This window comes from Hemitrygon akajei, chromosome 30 (assembly GCF_048418815.1).
Source record: "Hemitrygon akajei chromosome 30, sHemAka1.3, whole genome shotgun sequence".
Lineage (NCBI taxonomy): Eukaryota > Metazoa > Chordata > Chondrichthyes > Myliobatiformes > Dasyatidae > Hemitrygon > Hemitrygon akajei.
The window spans coordinates 13,588,137-13,611,743 of NC_133153.1; the positions used below are offsets into that span (position 1 = coordinate 13,588,137).

The 23,607-nt window shown below is 41.3% G+C and overlaps 1 protein-coding gene across 1 annotated transcript in view; it reads right to left on the reverse strand.

The window, feature by feature from the left end:
• The window catches only part of adamtsl3 (ADAMTS-like 3), a 726,995-nt gene that overhangs the window by 68,190 nt on the left and 635,198 nt on the right, over positions 1 to 23,607 (reverse strand). The window contains 1 exon segment of the mRNA XM_073033006.1: positions 3,264 to 3,391. Within this exon segment, the coding sequence (XP_072889107.1) occupies positions 3,264 to 3,391 (128 nt within the window).

A 23,607-nucleotide genomic window follows, 5' to 3' on the forward strand; every position in this document is an offset into this window, starting at 1 on the left:
CGAAGAAAATTGTGCTGTGCTTCAACCAGTAGGTAGTTATCTTGTGTTCATTTTAAAACTTCCTCGCTGCCACTGTTACAATTTGTAACTTCAGAAACTAATCAAAAGTAAAATAGAGGAGCCGGGACACTTGCCTACTTCGTTTTTCACCCCTTTTTTAGTGAGGTGCTACGATGTGGTGGCGTAGTGTCATATGGCATTCACACATTTCTTACCTATAACCCATAGTGAATTATGTGAACAAACAAAGGATGCTTAATCGAACAATATTTATGCAATATTACTCAAATATTACTGAAATATTCAACACGTTACACAGACTACCAGGGGTTTGTTCATTCATGGAATAAGATCCAAACATTCCAAAAGCTGAGTTCAAAGGCTCCCAGGAACAATGAATTTCTGAGCAATGCAGATGTCTACAACAGATGGAGAGGGGTTATCTGTCACAGTCAGGCTACCATCACTGAATATACCAGCGATTAATGTCACTACTAAATTAAGCTGAGTGTGTTCTTTTGATATGAAAACCTAATCTTGTGAGCTTAAGTATGACTTGGTAAAAATGCTATGGTCATTTTCAAAGTGCTTTGAGAGGTATTACCTTTCACTTCAGACACTAAGCCAAGTTGATTCTTTTTCCAGAGGATAAGTACTTTGACCTGCATCAGGGATTCCCCGTACTTCGGAAATGCCTCCGTTCACTGGAATCTATCACAGGCCGTGTAAACCAATACTGGGTAGCCCCAGAACTGCAGGATACTAATTCTCTCCACCTGAACTGAAGAGACCTTGAAGTAAATTGTTAATACCAAGCTGCCATAACAGACATGTGGACTGAGGTAGCCCTGGATCTTGTTTCATTCTGAGCTATACTTATTCTTCATAGATTGAGAGGAAGGGTTTGTCATTGCTGAGCGATTATCGGAAAATGTAAAACGATTGAAAAATGCTGCAGGTATTGGAAATCTAAAACAAAATGATAACACTTCCAAGCATAGTGCACAAACAAAAACTAATTTACTGAAATTGGACAGGACTGGCTAGCAGCTGAACAAAAGGCAGCTAGCACCTTTGGAAAAATGAAAATTTACTGCCTTAAAACTCTTGTGCCTCTATCTAACCTACTGAACATTGCTAGATTTTGCTTTCATTTTAGTCATGATATGCAATGGGTCTGAGGTTAAAGTGTCCAGAAAAATAAGTGGCACTGTTGGGTACCTTTGGCTGTTTGTCCTGCTGCTGACAGTGTGTGATTCTTGTGCAAGGATCTTTCTCCTGAACTTCTGTACTTGGTCAACGATAGTTGTGACGTTTCTATTAGCTGCTAGTAACTTCAATACTGCTTTATAAAGATCTATTCATTGTTAATGGACATCACCTTTAAAGGACAGATGATTACGGAAACCTACCATTGCAACTTAGCAACACTGACAATAGACATGTTGCACTCAGATCAAGGAAGACACTAAGGTTAGAAATCCAACTTGAGTGGAAAAAAAAACCCAGCCCACAAGACTAATGCTGGCAGTGGTGCCCTAAGAACACGGTCCCAGTGTTGCGAAGATTTTAGTGACCTCTCCATTGTAGTCAAGTTCAGAGGTAATATCAACAAATCACAGTTGACAGTGATGACAATATCATCATTACTAACCTTATACATGCTGTTACCTATTCAGCCATATCAACCATAGCATACACAACCTCTGCCTTATTTCTGCTAACATGATCTTCTAAATATGAGAAAGCCTGCAGATGCTGGAAATCTAAAAGCAACACACACAAAATGCTGGAGGTAGCATCCATGGAAAACAGTAAACAGTCGAAGTTTTGGGCCAAGGTCCTTCTTCGGGACTGAGGGATTCTTTCTCCTGTAGACTGTAAGTACAACACCATACTGGAGGGGTGGAGAGTTCTCCTGTGCCATTGGCTCATCGACTTGCAGGGGACAGCACTGGCTATCAGAATCAGGTTTAATAGCACAGGCGTACTGTACATCGCAAAATTTGTTGTTATGCGGCAGGAGGAACTTGCAATACATAAGAATAAAAAACGCTGTAAATTACCAAAAGCATATATGTTTAAAAAGTTAAATAAATAGTGCAGAAAGAGAAAAAAAGAAAAAAAAGGTTGTGGGATAGTGTTCATGGGTTCAATGTCCATTCAGAAATCTGAAGGCAGAGGGAAGAAGCTACTCCCAAATCACTGAGTGTGTGCATTCAGGCTCCTGTACCTCCTTCCTGATGGTAGCAATGAGAAGGTGGCATGTCCTGTGTGATGGGAGTCCATAACGATGGACGTCACCTTTTTGAGGCATCATTCCTTGAAGCTGGGGAGGGCAATCCCCATGATGGAGCTGACTAAGTTTACAACTTTCTGCGGCTTATTTTGATCCTGTGCAGTGCCTGCCTCCCCATACCAGGGTGATGTAGCCAGTTAGAATGCTCTTCATGGTACGTCTGGAGAAATCTACAAGTGTCTTTCATGGCCCTGGTTCATTAAGAATAACATTGTTTTTTTCCCATTTTCTTATTTAACTTTAAGGCTCACACCACAGAGTCTTCAGTCCTGTAACATAGCTTAAAGAAGCTTCACTACTCATTCTTCCCACCTTGTTCAATACAGACATCCCATATATCCACAACAAATCTATCCAAGCTCCAGCTGAGAGGTTGCCCCACACCGCAGAGGAAGAAGTCATTGACACTCACAACCTGGCACTTCACAGAGATTAGAGTGCTGTGAGAGAATCCCCAAATGTGAGTGGACTCCAGTTTGCCCGAGGACCAGGTTTCATACAGATTTGTTTCAGTGAACTATGGTCGATAAAGGTTGATGGTCATAAGTATGATCTTAACCAACAGCTGATGTACACTGAGGTGCTTGGAGTCCATGTGCCCACAGGAGTTACCTAGGAATGCGTGCAGAGTCTAGCTCTCAACTCGCACACAGTTTAGCCAGTGCTCATCCACTGCAATTTCTGTTGAGTAATCAACAGTTCTATTGAGTAATTAAAAGGCACATTAACATTTCAGCCATTGTAGCTGGTGGACCACTTTCTCACTTGTAAGTAGCAACATGGAATTCATCGCTAATCTGATGGAAATGTCCCCAGTGTAGCAGATACACGTTCAATCATCTTCATACATCGAATTAAATATTTTCATGGGGTTGAATATTTTGAGAATGCATGTAATTTTCTGCTAAATAGTTCTAGAAAATGTCTTATATGATATAATTTCACTAAGTCAGTATCAACTCACCTGAATACAATAATAATGAGGCCTCAGTATCTGTTCCTAGTTCATTGGTTACCGTACATCCATAAAGACCAGCATCTTGCCTTGTGACATTCTGGACTTGAAGTCTTGCCGAATCCAGCAATTGTACCCTGCAAAATTATACGGCAATTGCAAACAAATTCAGATTAAAGGCAATTTAATGCATCTTCTCAAAGAGCCCTCTGATTTCCTATCCACAGAACCTGACCTGAAAAAAAATTTTACTTATTTATTCTGGCCCAGCGAGTCACCCACCAACTGAACCCTAGCTTAATCAACAGGACATTTTGCGATAACCCATTAACCTACCAACGGGTATGTCTTTGGACCATGAAAAGAAACTGGAGCATCTGGAAAAACCCATTGATGTAGAGTCTCCTTACAGACAAGGGTGGAATTGAACACCAAGCATAACACACCAAGCTGCAATAGTGTCACGCTAACACTTCGGAGAACTAGCTAACCTCTGCTACTCGGAGATGTTTACTCCTTATTCTTCCATTGAATCTACAAATGTTCATATGCCAGATTAGTCAATAGAAAATTTTTTTAAAAAACTTTGTAGATGTTAGAAATCTGATATAAGAATAGAAAAAAAAAATCATCAAGTCTGGCACCACCTGTGGAAAGGGAGAAAGATAACATTTCAGTTCTTGGATTCTTCATCAGAACTGAGAAACAAAGTACTAAGTTAGTCTAGGTAGCAGGGAAAGAGGACGAGGGTAACATGTGAAACAAAGAGAATTTCTCCGATAAGGAAAAGCATGATCTTCTCTCTCTCTATTGCTGATCAAGGAAAGCTCCTTCATGGACACAAACATCCCCAACACTAGGACATCTTCAGAAGCCAGTGCCTCAAGAAGACTGCATCTATCGTTAAGGACTCTCACTGTTCAAGTCATGCCCTCTTCTCATTCCACCCATCACGGAGAGGTACAGGAGCCAGAGAATGCTCACTCAATTTTTTAGAACAGCTTTTTTCCCCTCCGGCATCAGATTTCTGAAGAGTCCATGAATCCATGAACACTGCCACACTAATTGGCTCTCTTTTAGCACAATTTATTTATTTTCATATTATTTCTCATTGTAACATCTTGTAATTATTTTTGTATTGCCCTGTACAGCTGTAACTAAACAGTAAATTTCACAACATATATCAATGATTATAAAACTGATTTTGATTCTGAACTTTGTCCTTACTGATGCTCCATTGCCTGTGTAATGTGTTGCTAATGTTGTAAAGTTTGTGTCATCTAGTGCAGTGTGACTTTTCAGGACATGCCCAGTAGACCTGACCATATAGGAACAAAGACGATGGTAGGCAAAAAGAATTCTCTGCCTGCCGCCTTCTGCACTGTTACACGAAGCTCAATGCAAGCTTAAGGAACACCTTTCATCTGCACACATTGTATGTAGCCTGGACGTCTCAATAGTCAATTTCCAACTTACTCTTTTTTCAGGGGTCACAATACAATCTTTAACCTTTCATGATAAATTGTACAATTCTGTCAAACACAGAGCTTAATTATAATATTTCTAAAACAATACAGCAAGCCTGTTATTAATTTAATAATTTCACAACCCTCCCTTTTCAACATGTTTAGGCCAAGCCATGATTTTATCTATCTGCACATCTCTTAACTAGTTACTTCGCTACTGTAATGTTACCCCTTATTGTAGGTATGTGGCAACAGAATCTAAGGGGAATTGATTGGCTTGTTAGTTGCAAGGAAGTAAGGAGTAGGAAAATGGAATGGAATTGCTCCACTGGGATGGTCTCCCTCTTTACCACAATAAGTCAGCAAATAAAATCTGAAATTAAAAAAAAAAATCACTGGATATACATGCAGGTGACATTGGTGGAGAAAGACACAGAGTTAGAGTTTCAGGTCATTAACCTTCCAGAAGAATGAAGATCAAAGTTAATTAACATCAACTTTCAGCTGATACAAGATAGGTCAGCACAGAGCTGCTGCCCCACACTCCAGTAACCTGGGTTCTTTCCTGATCCTCCGTGCCATTTGCGTGGAGTTTGCATGTTCTTCCTACAACCACATGGATTTCCTCCGGGTGCTCCAGGTTTATGTCCCATCCCAAGCTATGTGGACTGGTGGGTTAATGGGCCTCTGTAAAGTGAGTGGTGGGATCTGTGGACTTTGGTGGAGGGTGAGTTGATGGGAGTGTAGGTAGAATGAAATGGGATTGGGTAGGACTAGTGTAAATAAAGGATGCTTAACAGACTTGCTGAAGAGCCTGATTCTGTGTTGTGTCTCTCTACGACTTTCAAACTTAAAAGAAAATTCAGCAGTTTCAGATCATCTGTATTCCAGTCTTCCATTTCACATTTGCTGCATTCAGAGTGTTATTTCCCCAATTGTTCACTTAGCTATCTGACTTCAGCAGTTTATAACGCTTCAGACCTCCCTTCTGTTACTTTACTTCTCTCCCTTGCCTTCTCCCTACCAGTGTGTCAGTGTCCCCTGTGCGCTCCAGTTTCCCCACACAACCCAAATATGTGGGGTTGGTTGGTGAACTGTCCACCATGAATCATCTTTGGTGTGTTGATCAGTAGTTGAATCAGTGGGAGTAAAGGAGAGGAGTTATTGGCAATGTGGGGAGACTGTAGAAAGGAATTAGGGTAGGATTAATGTAAATTGATGGTTGATTTGCTGGCAAGGACTCGACGGGTTGAAGGGCTTGTTTCTGTGCTATATGACTCTATGGCCTGGCTCCCTTATCATCTTGTAGTCCTCCTGTCTTCTACTCTACCTTCCCTCATCTGCTCACACCCACCTCTTCTGCATCTTAAAACCTGTTTTAACTTCTGAGCTGAAACACATATTTAGCTGATCTGGCTCCTTCATTATCCGTGTGATATTTTTAATTCACATGACATCTCACTTGCACTTTAGTGAAGAATGTACCTTCTTCCCATTATCACCACTGAACAATCCACAGCTAATATCAGAGTCAAAAAGACTTTAAAATGTGGGGAAAATTTAAACAGGGATTAATGTTGGATTAGTGTAAATTGTTGATGGTCTATGCCAGGGGATTCCAACCTTTTTTATGCCATGGGGCCCCTACAATAGCCGAGGTATCCAAAGACTCCAGGATGGGAACCCCTGGTCTATGCAGACCTGATGGGCTGAAAGGTCTTATTCTGTGCCACATTCCTCCCTGTGATTCCATGAATACAACTCTAGGCAGTCATCTAAAATATGAATGTTAGAAACGCTCAGCAGGACGGAGAACATCTGCGCAAAGTGAAATAGAGTTGAAGTCTCAGATCCAAGACCTTCCATCAGAACTTCGTCTTCGATCTGTAACATACACTGTGTTTCTCATTCCATAGATACTGCCTAACTTGCTGCGTGTTTTCAGCTTTTTATGTTTTTATTTCTAGTTCCCTTTGGTCTAATTTATATCTTACAATCATCTAAAAATCTACTTAGATTACCCCTTAATCTTCTAATTGTAAGAAATATATCCTAAATTCATTCCACTTAGATGGACATATAGTAAAGATTGCAATTCATTATTTCAGACAAATGCTATGATGAAACACCAATAAAATCCAATTATTAGCATTTATAGATATGTTACATGATCCCCAGAAAGTCTGGTTTATGTAACCTCGAGCACAAGAATGCAGTAAGTGACTGAACTTATGGCTAAAGGCTTTATCTTGGGATTAAAACAATTGCAAATTGTTGTTTCTGAACAGCAGTGCAGTTACTGAGAAATGGAAACCAAATAAGTGTAATAAGATTAGTCAAGGAGATAGATAAAATTGAAGACCCACAATACACCTAAGAAATCAGTGAAGTGAATCTCAGTAGCTCTGCTTCCAACTGTATTGATGCTAAATGATCCAACATTCTTAAACAAAAGTTACAGAGGTTTCTTTGGGTGATGATTTATAGACTGTAATTTTTAAGCCTTCAAACACATTCAATCCATCCCTGTGGGTGTCATCAGATTGAATTTCAATCTGGATTGGGGATAACACCTTATTTGGGGACTATATGGCAGGTTATTGTAAAAAGAGAATGATAAACTACAGACTCTGCTTACAATAACGTCCAATACATCCTTCATATTGAAATTTACAGAGCAATGATGGAAGATAGAGGGCAGAGCCTGAGCCAATACAATCATTGTTCAATATAATTATGATTATTAAATTAAAGGTATTAATCTTAAAATAGACATTAATTATAAAAGAAATATTTGCGTTTGCAAAGCTTCTGGTCGTCCAGCTGACTTTTTCTACGAGAATACTTCAGCTGAATTGACAATATATTTTACTTTCATTTGCTCTTTTATAATATGAAACTGGTCTTGAGAATGCAGTGGTGCTCCAGAACAAAGCATCAGCAATAAATTATATTAAATATCATTTCTTAATAATATTGGGTGCCATGGTGGTGTGGCAGTTAACACAGCTCTGTTACAACTCTCTGCGTTCCAGAGTTCAGAGTTCAATTTTGGCACCATCTGTAAGGAGTCTGTATGTTCAGCTCATGAATGCATGGGTTTCCTCTGGGTGCTCTGGTTTTCTCCCACAGTCCAAAGAATTACTGGGTTAATTGGTCATTGTAAACTGTCCTGCGACTAGGCTACTGTTAAATAGGTGGATGGCTGGGTGACGCAGCTCATTGGCTGGAAGAGCCTGCTCCATGCTGTATCTCTAAATAAATAGATGGATGGATGGATGCTGAATGAAGGAGTAAATAAATGAACAAAAACTTGCCAACTTCTTTTCTGAGAATAATTTGCATAACTTATTGCAATGAAGCTAAGTAAGAATAGAAATGAAACAAAGTGAATCCAAAAGCAAATAGGAGAAAATTTGCAGATGCGGGAAATCCAAGCAACCCACACGGAATGCTGGCGGAACTCTGCAGGCCCCAGGCTGCATCTATGGAAAAGAGATCAATGTTTCGGGCCGAGACCCTTCAGCAGGGATGGAGAAAAAAAAAGGATGAGGAGCCAGAGTAAGAAGGTGGGAGAAGGGGAAGGAGAAACACAAGGTGACAGGTGAAACTGTAAGGGAGATGGGTGAAGTAAAGAGTTGGGAAGTTGATTGGTGAAGGAGATACAGGGCTGGAGAAAAGGGAATCTAATAGGAGAGGACAGAAGGCCATGGAAGAAAGAAATGAGGGAGGAGCACCAGAGGGAGACAATGGGCAGGCAAGAAGATAAAGTGAGAGAGGGGAAAGGGGGTGGGGAGTGATGAGGGGGAGGCATTACCAGAAGTTTGAGAAATCAATGTTTATGCCATCAGGTTGGAGGCCACCCAGGTGGAATATAAAGTGGCTTCCTCACAACCGTAGTGGTCACATTATTGCGATGAGGCCACATTCAGGTTGGAGCAGCAACACCTTATACTCCGTCTGGGTAGCCTCCAACCTGATGGCATGAATATTCAATTCTGAAACTTCTGGTAATACCCCCCCCCCATCCTTTCATCATTCCCCATCCTCCTTTCCCTCTGTCACCTTATCTTCTTGCCTGCCCATTGCCTCCCTCAGGTGCTCCTCCCCCCTTTTCTTTCTTCCATGGTCTTCTGTCCTCTCCTATTAGATTCCCCCTTCTCCAGCCTGTATCTCTTTCACCAATCAACCTCCTAACTCTACACATCGCCCCTCCCGGTTTCACCTATCACCTTGTATTTCTCTCTCCCCTTTCCTCACCTTTTAATGTTGACTTCTCATCTTTTTTTCCTCCAGTCCTGCTGAGGGGTCTTAGCCCCAAACTTCTACTGTCCTCTTTTCCATGTATGCTGCCTGGCCTGCTGAGTTCCTCCAGCATTTTGAATATAAAAGTAGACAACCTGTTGACAAAAAAGAACCAGGTAGATGTGTCTTTAACACACATTGCTGTGAACATCATAATGGCCAGAAATGTACATTAAAACAGGATTTAGGACATGCATCTCCAAAGATTTTTCATTTATTAAAATGATAACAACATGCCTGAATCCTTGATTAATGCATCATGTGATTCTCACTGCAAAGCTTAATTCTATTTCATTCTTTATGTTTCTAAAGGTACCCCCTCCCCCCATCTCTTTACCCTGCTCACTATACAGTTGTTCAGGGTCCTTGGGTATCATGGCTACTTGCTCTGTGAATTGAGAGGCATTGAGATCATTGATGCAAAATATCTGTAGTAATTTTTCCAAAGTCTGGATTTGACTAAATTCTTAGTTTAAGCTGAAATTTTCAACCCCAAAGGAAATGAATGTAGCAGCTTGGGGATGGAACTGATCTCACTGGAGCGTAGAAGAAAGGAAGTCGAAAACCAAAGAAAAAACTTTACTTCAAAATATGTAATATACATGTTTGTATTGGTTGTTCTAGGCAGGGCAGGAGAAAAGGTATGGGTCGTAGTTTGATCAGAAGGCACTCTTTGTTATCTTTTCTCTTCAATGCCTTCTCATCATATGTTTATGGCAATAACCAACAGCAGCAAGTGTCTGAAATTCTCCGTGAAAGCTGTCTTGCTTATTGGCAGGGAGTAAGGAATAACATCTTGGTTTCACTATTAGAGGCCACTGTAGCAGCACAGCATCCAAAAGCAGAGTAACTGTCTTAAATCTCTCCCACATCAAACATCCTGCCACCATGATCGAACTGAGGATGACATAATTTACTGACGCTTTTACTTCGTTGTGTATTTAAATTAACTTGATATGTTTTTTACTTGTATATCGGTGCACATCTCAGAACTGCTTTATACTTTTATGAGATCCAATTACAATAAAAACCAGTCATGGTTCTGCACATGCCTTTCAACAAAAAAAGTCCTGCAAATGGTACAGGGCCAAAGGAGGATGGTATGTGCCTCTGAATACTTTTATAGGGTAAAGATAAAGAAAAAAATTACCTTTATTTGTCACAGGTACATGAAAGCATACAGTGAAATGTGTTAACACATGCAAAATGCTGGAGGAACTCAGAAGACCAAGAGGCATCTATGGAAAAAAGTACAGTCGCCCAAAGGGTTTTGGCCTGACACGTCCGCTGTAGTTTTTTCCATAGATGCTGCCTGGCCTGCTGAGTTCTTCCAGCATTTTGTGTGTGTTGCTTGATTTTCCAGCATCTGCAGATTTTCTCTTGTTAGTGAAATGCATCAATTGTGTCAAATCAAATCAGCAGCCCAACAAGTGACGTCACGATTCTGGCGCCAACATAATTTGGCCACCACTCAATAACCCTAATCCATACATCTTTGGAATGTGGGAGGAAACCAGAGCACTTGGAGGAAACCAACGTGGTCACAGGGAGAATGTAGAGATTGCGGCAGGAATCGAACTCTCTGTCTTACTGCTGCCACTGAAAAGTGTGGCGCTAACTGCTTTGCTCTTGTGCTGCCCAAGAAATCAGAATGGTAGATAGTGCGAGTGCTCCCCCCTCCCCCCAGGAGGAAATGCCAAATGCCAACGGACATAGATTTAAGGTTTAAGGAGATGTGCAATGCAAGTAATTTTTTTGCATACAGGGAGTGCAGGAGTACCTTGCCAATTGAGGTGATAGTGACAGACACAATAGCAACATTTAAGAGGCAGTGAGATACATGACCAGGCAGGAAATCGAAGGATACAGACCACGGCCAGGCAGATGGGATTAGTTAAGTTGACTTCATTAATTAGTTAAGTTGGTGCAGACTCATGGATTGAAGGCCTGTCACATTCTATGTTTTGATGAACACAGCTTGAATAGAGTAATTTTATGATGCTTATGGTAAAAAATTATTCCATTAAAGCTGTGATCATCGAAGATAGGTGTATAAAGATTAAACAGACCAGCTTTGGCCAATCCATAGATTTAACTTCCATCCAACCCTGTAATATTTGAAGCAATTTCTCCACCAGATCAAGAAACTTTATCAACTCACTGTGTATTACAAAACAATACTGAACCCAATTACTCCCATTTAATGTTTTAGAAGGAGAGACAATTTCTGTTTTAAGGCAAATAAATTTAACCTGATCTAGCTCTTACGGTAGGTCTCAGATCTGAAAGGATATCTCTGGTTCGCTTTCCACAGAAGCTGCCTGACCAATAGAGGAATTCTGGTATTTTCTGCTTTGATTTCAGATTTCCAGCATATGCAGATGAAAAAATTAATTCCATGTAAGATTTCTTTCATAGAGTGAATGTTTGTGAATCCATTCGTAATAGAAACTGAAAACCATACCCTTTGGACTGTTTTATCTTTTTTAAAATCTCTTTGAGCAAGCTGCCAAACTCTTGTGTTATCAACCTCGCAATGACCTGATAGAGCTGTTTAGGAGATTTCTACTTCAGACCCTTTAGTCCCTCTGGGGCTCGCACTACAGTGTTTGCTGGACAATTCAGGGATTCTGAGCCTAGAAGACATGGATTGGTAATGAGGGCAACTTCTAGTGATACCTTCCGCTGTATTGTAGAACATTTCAACAGGACTGTCTGAACATCAATTATTACTGCGAATGAAAACACTACATTCTAAAAACTGAACGATCCATACTTGCCTTGAATCAGAATTAGAATCAGGTTTAATATCATCGGCATGTCATGAAATTTGTTAACTTTTCAGCAGCAGTACAATGCAATACATTGATAAATATAGAGAAAAAAACTGAATTACAGTAAGTATATTAAATGAAGTTACAATAAGTAGGGCAAAAACAGAAAGTAAATTTTTAAAAGTAGTGAGGTAGTATTCATGGGTTCAATATCCATTTAGTAATCAGATGGCGGAGGGGAAGAAGCTGTTCCTGGATTGCTGAGTGTGTGCCTTCAGGTTTCTGTACCTCCTTCCAATGGCAACATTGAAAAGAGGGCATGTCCTGGGTGGTGTGGATCCTTAATGATGGATGCTATCGATCTGAGGCATTGCTACTTGAAGATATCTCAGATACTATGGAGGCTAGTACTTGAGTATATAACTTGGGACAAGTTAAATCACAAAATCAGCTTAATGTATCAATGCCATAAAAATGCGAAGGTTTGCTAAATATCTTTTTTCTTAATAGGACTGGTCATTTGAAACTATCATTGCAGTCCACCATAGAAGCTAAAGCAGCTTAAGTACATGATCCATTTGAATGGATATCCTTTAATTGTTAGGGTTTTATTTGCAAAGTCAATTTACTATGTTGGATTATATCTGAAGTATGACTGTAATGAATATTGTTGCTTTTAATCTCGTCTTAGTCTGAGGATATGCCAACATTGGAGAGATCCAAATATTTAGCTTGCAGATTCCTAGGATACTGTATAGGTTACTGGTGAGTGGGTTAGAGTGTGCTGCATTCTTCATTGAAAGACTGATCCAGTACAGTTCTCACTTTGACCTTGTCTCTGCTATAGCACATTGGACTGCTTTTATTCACATGAACTATGTGGAACTGGTGGAGGACAAGAAAAATAAACTTTAAAAACTTGTTTTAAAAGAAATAATTTGAGGTCACAGTTTCATGCAAGCACGTGTTTTTTTAAACTCTTAACCTTCTCTAATCATGTCTTGTGTTGCAGATACAAGGAACTTTTTAATATAGTTGGAACCAAACTGGAATTATTGGCACATTATTGCAAAGTAGCAGATTTGATACAAGCTGTCACCAGGTAACAAACAAGTTCCATTTTTGCAGATGACGATAAGTTGATTTTGACTATAGGTCAAAAAACTTATGAGGAAAAGCCACTCAATTTGGTAGTCACACTGCCACAGTATTATAATGACTGGCATCAAAAGCACATAAGGTCAAAAAGAAAGAACGATTACTGAAATTGGAGAGAAAGAGAGAGAGGAAACTAGTTTAGAGCTTCAGAAGAACAAATGCTTGTTTGAATTCTGAATTTAATAAAATTATGGGAGTATGCTTGATATAAGGGTATCCATAGGGCATATAAGGGCATTTACAACCCAAGGATGATTTGTAAATGTTAGTAGATGTTAGATCAACAGTATGTCAAGAATATAGGCTATCTCCAACTTGAAAAGCCTAACCACAGGGCATGTGTCATGAACTTGCTGGTTTTAAAGCCATTAATAAAAACAAATCTTGCTTACATTGATGAGAGATAATTAAATATAACACAGAAAGGTGCAGCACGGGTTAGGCTGCTCAGCCCATAATTTTGTGCTGAAGTAATTGAACCAATGATTGTGGATTAATTGAATCCCTTTTCCTGCACATCAGAATCAGGTTTAATATCACTGGCATATGTCGTGAAATATGTTAACTTTATGGTAGCAGTACAATGAAATACATGATAAATAAATACAGAGAAAAACTGAATTACAGTAAATATATATATATATATATATATATATATATATATATTAAATAGTTAAGTTAAAATAAGTAGTGCAAAAACAGAAATAATTAAAAAAAATAATGAGGTAGCATTCTTGGGTTCAATGGCCATTTAGAAATCGGATGGCAGAGTTGTAGAAGCTGTTCTTGAGTCGCTGAGTGTGTGCCTTTAGGCTTCTGTATCTCCTTCCTGATGGTAACAGTGTGAAGAGGGCATGTCCAGAGTGGTGGGGATCCCTAGTGACAGATGCCGCCTTCCTAAGGCACTGCTCCTTGAAGATGTCTTGGATACTACAGAGGCTAGTACTCATGACGGAGATGACTAATTTTATGTTTCCGTAACTTATGTTGCTTCGATCCTGTGCGGTAGCTCCCCTCCCCCATTACCAGACGGTGATGAGACAAATCAGAATGTTCTCCGCGGTACATCTGTAGAAGTTTTCGAATGGCCTTAGTTGACAAACCAACTCTCCTCAATCTCCTAATGAAATATAGCTACTGTCTTGCCTTCTTTATAGCTGCATTAATTTGTTGGGTTCAGGTGAAGTCCTCAGAGATATTCACACCCAGGAACTTGAAGCTGCTCTCCCTCTCCTCTTCTGATCCCTCTATGAGGACTGGTTTGTGTTCCCTCATCTTACCCTCTCTGAAGTCCACAATCAGCTCTTTGGTCTTCCTAACCATCAGCAAGTTTATAGATGGCATTTGAGCTATGCCTAGTTACACAGTCACGTGCGTGGGGAGAGTACGGTAGTGGGCTAAGCACACATTCCTGAGCTGCACCAGCGTTGATTGTCAGTGAAGTGGGAATGTTACTTTCAATCTACACAGAAAGCTCTGCCAGTTATGAAGTCGAGGATCTAGTTGCAGAGGGAGGTACAGAGGCCTAGAATCTGTAGCTTTTTCAATCAGGACTGTAGAAATGATGGTGTTAAATGCTGAGCTATAGTTAATAAACAGCATCCTGACATAGGTATTTGCATTGTCCAGGTGATCCAAGGCCGTATGGAGAGACACTGAGATCACGTATGCTGTAGACCTATTGTGGCGATAGGCAAATTGCAGTGGGTCCAGGTCCTTCCTGAAACAGGTGTTGATTCCAGCCATGATTGACCTCACAAAACTTTACATCACTGTAGATGTACACGAAACTGGATGATAATTATTAAGGGTAGTGGTATAATTGTTGCCCTTTTAAAGCAGGTGGAAACTTCCGACTATAGCAATGAAAGATTGAAAATGTCTTTGAATACCCCCGTCAGTTGGTTGGCACAGGTTTTCAGAGCCTTGCCAGGTACTCCTTTGGGACCAGGTCCTATCCTATCTGACTCTACCACCATCGTTGATGGTGCATTCCAGACTCCCACCACTTCCCATGTAAAACAATTCTTGGCTCACACATCTCCTGTGCACTTTCTCCCTCTCCCTCTCACTTGCCCTCTAATACTAAGCATTTCAATCCTGTGTAAAGATGGTGGTGGCATCCGTCAGTCTCGAGAGACCATGGATCTGTGCCTGGAGTTTCCAGGGTGCAGGCCAGGGCAGGGTTGTATGGGAGACCGGCAGTTGCCCAAGCTGCAGGCCTTCCCCTCTCCACACCACCGATGTTGTCCAAGGGAAGGGCACTAGGACCCAGGCAGCTTGGCACCGGTGACGTCGCAGAGCAATGTGTTGTTAAGTGCCTTGCTCAAGGACACAAACATGCTGCCTCAGCTGAGGCTCGAACCAGTGACCTTCAGTGAACCAGTGGCCTTGCCCACTAGGCCACACGCCAACAGTGTAAAGATACTGGCTGTTTAATGTACCTTTACCCTGCATTATTTTATAAACCTATCAATTCTTCCTTCAGCCTCTGCTGTTTCAGAAGATACAGTCCCATCTCCTCTCATGGCACTAAACAGGCAACATCCAGTTAATCCTCCTCTGCACCCTCTCTAAAGTCTCCACTACCTTCCTGGTGGCGATAGGTCTCTACCAAAGGAGGTGGAAGGCACTCCTTCCCTCTGCCAATCTGCTGGCCTCCTTTGGGCAAGGTGTTACACCTGCTTAGGTCAGGGTCATGAGAAGCCATGGGAGAAGGTGGTGGAATGGCTGTATGAGCAGCTGGTGCGTATCACAAGTCCAGGTTATGTGACCACTGACGCCAGACAGACCATCTCTGAAGAGTATTGATAATAGCTGTGGTCACCATCTTGCAAAGATACTGCCCAGAAGGCGACAATGACAAACCAGTTCCGTAGAAACATTTGCCAATAACAATCATGGTCACGGACAGACGATGATCACCCACGTCATAAGACACAGCACACGATGATGCCATTCCCCCAATGAAGCAACCAGAATTGAATACAATACTCGAAATGTAGCCTAACCAGAGTTTATAAGCTGGCTTTCTGGCTTTTGAACAGTGAAGCCATTCACCTTCTTTACTACCCTACCAACCTGCACCACTTTTAGAGGTGAAAATAATTTAAGGATCGTTGCAGAACCAGACATGTCGTAGGTATTAGAAATGACTCAATAGACTAGGGGTGTTTTCTCAAAAGGCTGAGGGGTGAAGTATCAGAAATTTTTAGAATTAAATACAGCTGGTTTGAATTAATACTCACTCAGTGGAGCTGAAGAGTATGCATGGGACATTGTACCCTACCTCTGGAATTCATTACCTTGAAATTAATAGGATTTTTTGGCAAACGTGGATACAATCAAATCTAGTGAGGAGACCAGGTATAACTCCTTATCCAATATGACATCAAAATGTGGAACTTGCTTTGTAAGGGAGTGACGGGCCAAGGATCAAAAATGGATTTAAATGAAACTAGATAAACGCAGGAGAATGAATAGAACCATATTTAATTAGGAGTTTGAGGAGACTTGGTATGTCACCACACTTTCTGCAGATGTACCGTGGAGAGCATTCTAACAGGTTGCATCACCGTCTGGTATGGGTGGGGGTGGCGACGGGGGCAGGGGACCTGCTGCACAGGATCAAAAGAAGCTGCAGCAAGTTTTAAAATCAGTCAGCTCCATCATGGACACTGGCTTCTTCAGCAGCCAAGGCATCTTGAGGGAGAGATGCCTCAAAAAGGTTGCGTCCATCATTAATGACCCCCATCACCCAGACATGCCCTCGCTTCATTACTACCATCAAGGGAGAGGTACAGGAGCCAGAAAGCACACACTCAGTTATTCAGGAATGGATTCAGGAATTGCAATATATATATATATATATATTCACAGTCTTTCCATTATTTATAGCAATGTACTGCTGCTGGAAAAACAACAAATTTCACGACATATGCTGGTAATATTAAGCCTGCTTGTGATTAGATGGAGCAGCATAATAGTTGACTCATGTGGAACATGATCCCAGGATCAGACCGATTCAACTGGATGACCTGAATCAGAATCAGGATCAAGTTTATTATCACTGACATATGTCATGAAATTTGTTGGTTTGTGGCATCAGTACAGTGCAATAAATAAAATACACTATAAATTATAATAAGAAATACATATCAAATTGAACATGCATTGCAAAAAGAGAGCAAAAACAGTGAGCTAGTGTTCATGGGCTCATTGTCTGTTCAGAAATCTGATGGTGGAAGGGAAGAAGCTGTTCCTAACCCATTGAGTGTGTGTCCTCAAGCTCCTGTACCTCCTCTCTAATGGTAGTAATAAGAAGAGGGCATGTCCTGGATAATGAGGGTCCTTAATGATAGATGCTGCCTTTTTGAGGCATCGCCTTTCGATGGTGGGAAGGCTAGTGCCCATGATGGAGTGGGTTGAATGTTGGGGTACATTGTCCCTCCGCCTCCCCTGTTCTTGTATTCCCCTCTCTGGCCTCTTACCTCTTCTCACCTGCCTATCACCTCTGACTGGTGCCTCTCCTATCCCCTTTCTCCCACAGACTGCTCTCCTATCAGATTCCTTCTTCTCCAGCCCTTTATCTTTCCCGTCCGCTTGGCTTCACCCATCACCTTCCAGCTTGTCCTCCTTCCCCTCCTCCCACTTTTTTTTAAATCCTGGCATCTTCGCCTTTTCACTCCAAGTCCCAAAGAAAGGTCTCAGCCCAAAACATCGGCTGTTTATTCATTTCCATAGATGCTGCCCGACTTGCTGACACGTTGCTTTGGATTTCCAGCATCTGCAGACTTTATCGTGTTTATAGTAAGTTTTCATTCTTTCCGTTTAATGTTTTTCATTTTGTTTGTATTCAGGAACAAACATTGTTGAAATGATGTCAGCAACAGGAATACACATACTAAGAATGCAATGTGAGTACAACATAGCTGAGCAGAACCAGTACCGTAGGAAAAATTCATGCAAGAGAACGATGGCTGAAAAAATAACGAGTTTAAATTGATTAACGTCCCGCTGTATTGAAATGCAGTTTCCAACATTTAGTGAATTTTAGAGTGTTGGCACACATCATAGATCACTCAGTCAGCTGGATGGGTGTTGCTGGTTAATCAGAGGGAGACAATAGGAATATGCAGAAATGAGTACAAATAATAACACACACACACGCACACACACACACACACACACACACACACGTAAATCTCTACCCTGTTGGTTTTACAATAAAATGGGTTTAGAAGAAGTCACTCTATGGGACAAAGACAGCTTAAGATCATCGTACTTAAGCCAAAAGAAATTCTATATTGAATAGAATAGGAAAGGCAGTCATAGGGATTTCTTACAGCTTCACTTCCGGATGAGTTTGATGCCTCCTATGCTCGCTTTCACCGCCAATACAGTGAGGAACCATCACGATCTCTAACAGCCCCTGATGATCCTGAGATTTCAGTCTCTGAGGATGACACGTAAGCAGCCTTCAGAAGGGGGAACCGATGAAAAGCATCCAGCCTGGACAGGGTACCCGATCAAATACTAAAGACCTGTGTTGATCAACTGGTTGGAGTGTTCTCTGAGATCTTTAACCTCTCGCTTCAGCAATCTGAGGTACCCACTTGCTTCAAGCAGACTTCACTTAGACTAGTGCCTAAGAAGAATGTAATAACTTGTCTCAATGACTATCATACAGTGGCACTTACATCCACAATGAGGACACGTTTCGAGAAGTTTGTGATGAGACTTATCAATTCCTGTTTGAGAAGTGACTTGGATCTGCACTAATTTGCCTACCGGAGCAACAGGTTCCACAGCAGATGCCATCTCATTGGCTCTTCACTCAACCCTGGACCATCTGGACAGTAAAGGTGCATACATCAGTATGATCTTTATTGAATACAGCTCAGTATTCAATACCATAAACCTCTCCAAATTAATCAACAAGATTCAAGACCATGGCCTCAATACATTCTTGTGCAATCAGATCGTTGATGTCCTTATTTGCAGATGCCAGTCAGTTTGGATTGACAACAACATCACAACAATCCCCATCAACACAGGTTCATCACAAGGCTGTGTGCTTAGCCCCTGCTCTACTCGTTTTACACTTATGACTGTGTGGCTAAGCACAGCTCCAAGGTCATATACAAGTTTATTGTCATAGTCCGAATCAAAGATGGTGATGAATTAGCATAAAGGAGAGAGATTGAAAATCTAGCTGAATTGTGCCATAATAGCAAACTCTTACTCCATGTCAGCAAGACCAAGGAGCTGATTATAAACTTCAGGAGGAGGAAACCAGAGGTCCATGAGCCAGCCCTCATTGGAGGAGCAGAGGTGGAGAGGATCAGCAACTTTAAATTCCTCAGTGTTATTATTTCGGAGGACCTGTCCTGGGTCCAGCACATAAAAACAATTACAAAGAAAGCACAGCAGTTCCTCTACTTCCTTAGGAGTTTGCGAAGATACGGCATGACATCTACAACTTGACGAACTTCTATAGATGTACACTGGAGAGTACGTTGACTGGCTGCACCACAGCCAGGTATGAAACACCAATGACACTGAACAGAAAATCCCACGAAAGGCAGTGGATACTGCCAGTCCATCACGGGTAGAGCCTTCCCCACCATTGAGCAATCTACACGGAGTGTTGTTGCAGGAAAGCAGCATCAATCATCAGTGACTCCCACCACCCAGGACATGCTCCCGTCTCACTGCTGCCATCAGGAAGAATGTATAGGAGCCTCAGGACCCACGCCACCAGGTTCAGGAACAGTTATTACCCCTCAACGAGCAGGGTCTTGAACCAAAGGGGATAACTTCACTCAACTTCACTTGCCCCATTACTGAAATGTTCCCACAACCTATGGCCTCACTTTAAAGAACTCTTCATCTCATGTTCTTGATATTTATTGCTTATTTATTTTTTATTATTTCTTTCTTTTTGAATTTGCAGAGTTTGCTGTCTTTTGCACACTGAAGTTGGTGCAGTCTTTTACTGATTCTACTATGGTTATTATTGTATTACAGATTTCTTGAGTATGCTCACAAGAAAATGACTCTCAGGGTTGTATATGGTGACATATATGTACTTTGATAATAATTTTGCTTTGAACTTTAAAGTTACAACAGATAAAGGGAAAAGAGAGGGAAGTGAATTGATCCATGGTAACCAGTGGACACCATCTCCGTCAACTTCATTGCGTTGCTCCCCTGGTGAATATTACACTATTGATGAGAAGTGATGAGGATCTGGGAAAGGGAATGGCAACAGGGGGGGCGGGGAGGATGGGAACAGCGTATGCAAAACTGAGCCAATGCTGATAGGGGTACCGAGGAGCACTGCAGAGTGCAGAATGAATACGCCATGACAGTGTAATAGCAGATCAGTGTGTGTTACAATGAGCAAGGGCAGCTTTGAGTATTGAACGTTTGCTGTATTGAGGAGCTGAGTGATTTCCTCAGTGGGCAATAGCTGTATTTCATTCTGTGTAAATATTCTACTGAGTAACTATTGCTCTGCTGCCTGAACAAATGGTGTACTGCATGCGTTCTGCATTGTACTGCATGCGTTCTGCATTGTACTGCATGCGTTCTGCATTGTACTGCATGCGTTCTGCATTGTACTGCATGCGTTCTGCATTGTACTGCATGTGTTCTGCATTGTACTGCATGTGTTCTGCATTGTACTGCACTATACTGCATGTCGTGGTGCTAAACAAGAGCCACACTGCAGAAGGGAGTGGCCAGTGGAATTCTCTTTATGCAGGGGCCCTTCCCCTGAACATTGGCGACCTGGGGTGGAAGGTGTTGCATAGGGCAGAACCGTGTAACAGGATTTTAAGCAGGGTCACTGACACCCTGTCCAGCTGTCCATTCTGTGGCTGGGAGGGGTCAGTGTACCGTGCTTCTATGGAGTGTGAGAGGTTGCAGCCCCTGTCGGAGCACCTGAAGGGGCTGCTGCTTGGGTTCTGGTTGCACTTCAGCCCCGCGCTCCTCATATACGGACATCCAGTGCGGAAGGGAAGCAGGTCCTGAGGAGGATCTCCTGGTGGGCTTGCTCCTGGGCCTGGCCAAGATGGCTGTTCTCGGGTCTAGCGGCAGAAAGTCGAGGGCTCTGCCAGCGCTGACTGCCTGTCCCTCTTCTGAGGCCTGGCTGTCCTTGGAAAGGGAGCATGTGCTCACAATGGTTACAGTGGGGACCTTTGGGAGCCGTGAGTCCCCATGGAATTGACTGTTTTATAGACAGTAATAATCATATTTTTAATTTGAATGCATTCACTGTTTTGTAAGTACTAAATGTTTGTACTTTGTGTATTTGTTGTGCAAATAAACTTCTACAGTTTTGTAAAAAAAAAGAGGGAGTGAGTGGTGAGTGGCCTGAATCTCTGCTTTGGAGTGATGAATGGCTGCTGCACTCCAGTACTGGGCAAGTAACACGCTGCTGAAGTAATTACATGTAGGACTGTGGTGCATGGAAACTCTGTACCATTGTGTACTGGCATTTCAAGGCAATATCACCTTTGCAATCAATTGGATATGCTTGCCTGACCTGGTCTATGTAACTGACTCTCTGGCATATTTTCAAATATTTCTCCATTGTTCTGGCCAACATTCACCCCCATTTTAGCCCAAATTATTTGTTTAAGTTAACTTAATGGCTGTTTGAGGGATCTAGATATGGATATTGCTACATTTATCCGTAAAATGGATACACTGCCAAATTAGCTCTTAAGTACCTAATATGTAGAATGCTGAGAATGAAGTACTTTAAATAACGCAACATTTTACAAAAAAAAATTGCATCTCTCTTAAACTTACACTGCTTCATCTTTCAAATGCAGTTTGAACATGTTGCATTAGAAAGAAGACAACTCTAAAAGTGCAGGTACCTAAAAGTTGAAAAACAGTGAGATACTCAATCACCAGGAAACCTTCACACAGCTGCTGCCATTACATTGGCCTATTTGAGTAAGCAGAGATTATTTTCCTGGGTGTCTCAGAAAATGAACTTCCCAGAGCTATGAGCTAACATAACTATTTCAATAGGTGTATTTTTCAAGGAAAAATAACACAAGATTCAATTACAGTGATTATTATTTCCATTAATCTATCAACACACTTGGAGTAAATGAAAAGGATAATCAGTCACCTTGTTGAAAACTCCACAATATGATTTCCATATGGTGGTGGTTTCTCACCCACCAATAACATTTTATTCAGTACAATATCTCTGTAAACAGTTTGAAGAGCAATCGCAATTTATCAATCAGTTCTTTTAATTGATTGAATTAAGGAGCTAACAATTTGAGAAATAGTGAAAGCAATTTCCTTCCACCTCGAAACAATGATGAACACAACTTTACTTAACACCTGATTTCTCCATGCTGCGCAATCCAAAATCAGTGCCTTGTGATCTAATCCTTTGGAAGTGAATGTTCCAATAAGTGAAATGTAGAAGTTTCAGAGTATGTTTGGAAAACCTGACCCATCCTCCCTGCCGAGGTTAATCAAATATCAGATTAATTCTGAAACTAAGTGAGAGAACTTCCAGTTAGTACCAGCAGTCTGAAACTTGTCTCTACCTCAAGGTGGATAAAATTGCACAAGTTCACACAGTTATAATCCAGCATTGACTCAGGCCAGTCAGAGTTAGAAATAACATTTGGATAAGATTAACACACACAAAATGCTGGAGGATTTCACTCAGGCAGCATCTATGCAAGGAATAGAGTTGACGTTTCAAGCTGAGACACTTTATCCAGAAATTTGGATGAGATTTGAATGCTACACAATCTTTGATTACTATACTTGCCTACAAAATATGGTCATTTGTCCACAGTTGCCCACAGTTTCCCAATCCTTAACCTGTCCTTCTAACCGCAGACAACACCTTATACTGGAAATTCTACCCAACCCTTGAAGCTGATGAAACCAGATTTTACATTGTGCAGCCACTGGTAACTATGCACATTCAGCACAAGGGTGTTCTTCTACTTCTGGAGTTTAAATCAGAAATGGACCACAGGGGGCACTGATTAATTTTTCTCCCTTATTAGCTAAAGGGTGTATTTGTGAGTGAGAGTAATTGCTACAAGCCTAAGATGTGCAAAAAAATTTACTCAAAATCTTTGTAAACAACTGTCCCAAAGAAGGGTCTCGACCCAAAACATCGACTGTTCATGCATTTCCATAGATGCTGCCTGACCTGCTGAGTTCCTCCAGTATTTTGTGAGTGTTGCTTTGTAAAACTCTGGTTAGTCTTAGTTGAGAGGTTTGGACAATTTTTAAAGAATTATATCAATGTCCAAGAAAATAGACAGAGATGCTGGCATGGGTGAGGATCTTTAGTCGACAACATTAACCTCACCATCATCAAAGACCAAACAAAAGCATTTGAAATTATACTGGCTATTCTGGGCATCACAGGCATAAATCCACCATCTTATTGAAGGAATTCTGGATTGCATCCAGTGTAGGGAAAATTAGATGAATCATTGACTCAAGGGGAGAGGTCTCCGGCTTTGACCACCACCACCCAAAGGTAGTGGACAGCCCAGAGCAGCATCACACAGGTCAGCTTTCCGAGTGTGAATCTCACACAGGTCTGCTCTCCCAGTGTGAATCTCACACAGGTCTGCTCTCCGAGTG